The following is a 3,533-nucleotide window of genomic DNA, read 5'->3' on the forward strand; positions in this document are numbered from 1 at the left end:
TCTTGTTCATTTTATGACCCAGTCAGCAGCAGGCTATTAACAGACACCCGTGGCTGTTAGCGTAATAAAAAGGTTGTAGCCGTGGAAAGAAACAGTGAAATAATTTGATACCAGCTTCCCCTGGATCGCATGTCGTCTTCTATTGCAACTCAGCTGAAAACCTTCATATTGTATACTGAACTGAATGTATGTTGCTTATAATTTCAGTTAATGGTCTACGCAGTGAGTATTAATTGTAGTATTAATAATGTATTGTCCCAGAATACTGCATTCATATCTATATCTACGCGTACTCCACTACATATGTATGTAAACCTTGTGTATAGAGTTAAATTGAGATTCATGTTTGTTTTTTTTTCATAAGTGAAAGTCTCAAAATTTTGTAGCTTATAGACATCTCGATCGAGGGAGTTCTCAATTATCTCATCTCATCAAATATAATAATAAAGCATAAAGGAAAGATAATTTTACAAGCAAAAAGTAGTGTTTTGAAGCTAAAAGTCTGAGAGCTCTATATACAGTATATATATATATATATATACAGTATATATACATATATATGTATAGAAATAATATTCAACGTACCCCTGGATGTTTCGTTGCATGCAGAAACATGGTCCTAATCATCTTTATAAGTTTAACGAAGAAATTCTGTATATTCCAGCGATAACAACAGAACAAAACAGACCAATATGGCCTTGAAACAAAAAATCGGAAAATGACTCTGAGGTTTCTGTGGACGATCTGAATGCAGATTTTGCACAAAGTGCTGTTGGTTGGTCAAAGTGCACAAAGACCCGTTGCCAAAGCCTACCTCACCCCCTTCCTCCCTCCCTCCCTCCCTCCCACCGTCTCTCTCTCCCTCTCTCTCTGTTTGTCCCGCCGGATGAAGGAGGGGGTCGGAGGTGACGGAGAGGAATTATGGTGGGGGAGAGGGAGAGAGTGGGGGTGGGAGTCCTAATCCCTATAATCGCAGATGGTGAAGGCTGTTTCGGGAAGAGGACACTGTGGCTGCTGGGGACTGTGTGTACCGAGCGTCTTATACGACGCGATCCGTGATATAATGCACCGCCTTTCATGCTGTGACAAAGAAATCTGGTATTAAGTCTTAAAGGTAGTCAAACATACGCTGCTTAATACTGTAGCATTCTATGGTGGAAAGTAACAAGGTAAAAATACTTCAGTACGCTACATTTGCCAAGAACGGATAAAAGCCTAATTCTTATTCTGTAACGACTGGTGGAAGGCAGGCAAGAGGACTCACTACCACGACGCGGAGACAGGAACTTTGATAAAAGAAAGCAGTCTTCACTTGGATAGGATCGGTACACAGGTAGACAGTCAGCGCGGCAAACAATCCCGCGGTGAGGAGATGTCGTGGAGAAGACCCCGCTCTTAGGTTTTTTTTTAATAAATAGGCATCACTTGAGGAAAGCTGAATACACAGATAACCAGTCTGACTGAGGTCTGCAGAGTACATTGAAAACGCTTTGGCTTGCAAAGTAATATAGTCTTTTCGAAGCATTGACTCCTCCTTTTCTTCCTAATGTTTACTCTCCTATTGTACTCCTATCTTATGAGCTTACCACAATATGGGGATCATTACTTAGAAGCCTAATTTACCTCCAAGAGAGAACACAGGTCACTGAAAGTGACCCCCACACCCCTCTGGCTTTTCAGAGGCCTCTCTGTCGAGACATGCTTTCACTCCTTTTTACATTGTCTGAATAAATTGTTCATATCATGTCTAAATAAGTTATATATTATTCATATTATATCTAAATATGTTATATCTTCAGGCGAACATCTATTTCATGAGGTTGATTTGATACCACAAACCTCTGCATTCCTTGTCTATTCCTTCCTGTCTTCCACATCTGCTTCTAATTGTGGCATGCCCAACACAAAGTCATGTTTACTTATTCATTCCCTTAAAAATAAGCGTAAAATTGTACTACATAGAAAAGTCGAGGCGGTCCAGGTTTGCAGGTGGTTAGTAGATACCACCCATACTCAATTATTTTGTAAACTTTATTCAGGATAAGCATGAGCGCTGATATGCAGGGGGGAAAAAAGGGTCAGTCGAACTTATACCGTATTATAGGCTCTGTTATGATGTTATTATCATCATAACAGATTATTGTTATGTTATTATCTCTATATCTATTATCTGTTATTATCTCTGATATGAGAAGTACTTTTACTTTAAGTACTTTAGGTACAACAGCAAGCATTTATTTACTTTTATTTAAGTGAAAATGTCAATGTGGAACTTTCTTGTTCACTACAGTAATTGTGTGTCAGAGAATTTGCATTTCTACTGAAGTAAAAGGTTTGAGTATTTTGTACGTATTTGTGTCTGCAATGTTAAATGAATAATTGTAGCATTATATTTTGAGCAATGACTAATAAATTGTGTAAAAGACTGAATTTAAGTCTTTTACACAAGTTATAAGTTATGAGACTATATGGTCTACTGTATATGGTTTCATATGGATTCAAATATTTTCTCACTCCTACTTTGTAACTTTTATCACCATATAAGTAGACATATAAGTATAATTCTTTGTTGAAAGTATTAGTTCTGAATTCTACATCTACTCAAAGCACCATTACAGTTTGAAAACGAAGTACTGTTACTTTCCAGCTCTGGCTTTAGGTCCCAGGTCCAGGGGGAGGATAACAGCGATCAATGGGTGAGTTCTGCATCGCCTGTGGACTTGTGGAGTCCCTTCACAGCACTTTGCGACCTGATGTAATTAGCAGCGAAATACGGCGCTTGGGAGAATTAAAGCTCCGTCTTCAGTGTTCTGCCTCGTTCTGCATCCTCTCTCTCCATCACGCTTAGGGGGAAAACTCTCCCTGTCTGCATTTTTAAAACTTTCTTTAACGTCAAATCATCATTTTTACACCTCAACTCTAAAAGTTGCCAATGGTATAGATATAAATAAGTCACAAATCACAAAATGAATATGAGATGATTATAGCGCTTCCGGAGAGGGTGTTTAAACTGCCAGAAGTGAGGCCCGTTAACCCTCATTTGACCAGGCAAATATACACATTATCATTATTCACAGCACCGTGGCCTGGGGGATAAATATTTTTCCGGCTGTGTAAGGAGGGTAAAATAAATAAATAAATACTCACCCATAAGTAGATATTTGTTCTGCACGCACTTTCTTAAAATAACCCAAAATGGTTCATATTACCATATGTCTTTGGAGAACAGCGATCCCTAGAACGCAAGCACCGTATTAATCGCCATTTGCACCTATTTTCCGAATTATATGCTTGTTTACAATACTTTGGAAGTGATTTATTCCGCTGTGCCCTCGCCCCACAGCGTGCGACTCACCCAGGGATGTTTTACTTGACATTTGGGAGTGGAGGGAACGCTATTTATGTACATTGCACCACAAAGGTAATGGGTACCATTTTTCACCCAGTAAGGATAGGGAGATTGATGGAGGCTTATGGGGGTGGAAAGGTGCTCAACAAAAGGCGTTGGGTGGAGGGGATGGGGGGAATGAGAT

The 3,533-nt window shown here is 39.3% G+C and overlaps 1 protein-coding gene across 1 annotated transcript in view; it reads right to left on the reverse strand.

The window, feature by feature from the left end:
• LOC307230804 (cytochrome c oxidase subunit NDUFA4) overlaps positions 1-627 on the reverse strand; it is a gene marked incomplete at both ends in the record, with an annotated part of 5,807 nt that extends 5,180 nt beyond the window's left edge. Inside the window, one exon of the mRNA XM_080001248.1 lies at positions 586-627. Within this exon, the coding sequence (XP_079857374.1) occupies positions 586-627 (42 nt within the window). The remainder of the gene's footprint in view (positions 1-585) is intronic.
• Between the last annotated feature and the right edge of the window lie 2,906 nt (positions 628-3,533).

The sequence above is a fragment of the Zeus faber genome (assembly GCF_960531495.2).
Source record: "Zeus faber genome assembly, chromosome: 5".
NCBI classification, from domain to species: Eukaryota; Metazoa; Chordata; class Actinopteri; order Zeiformes; family Zeidae; genus Zeus; species Zeus faber.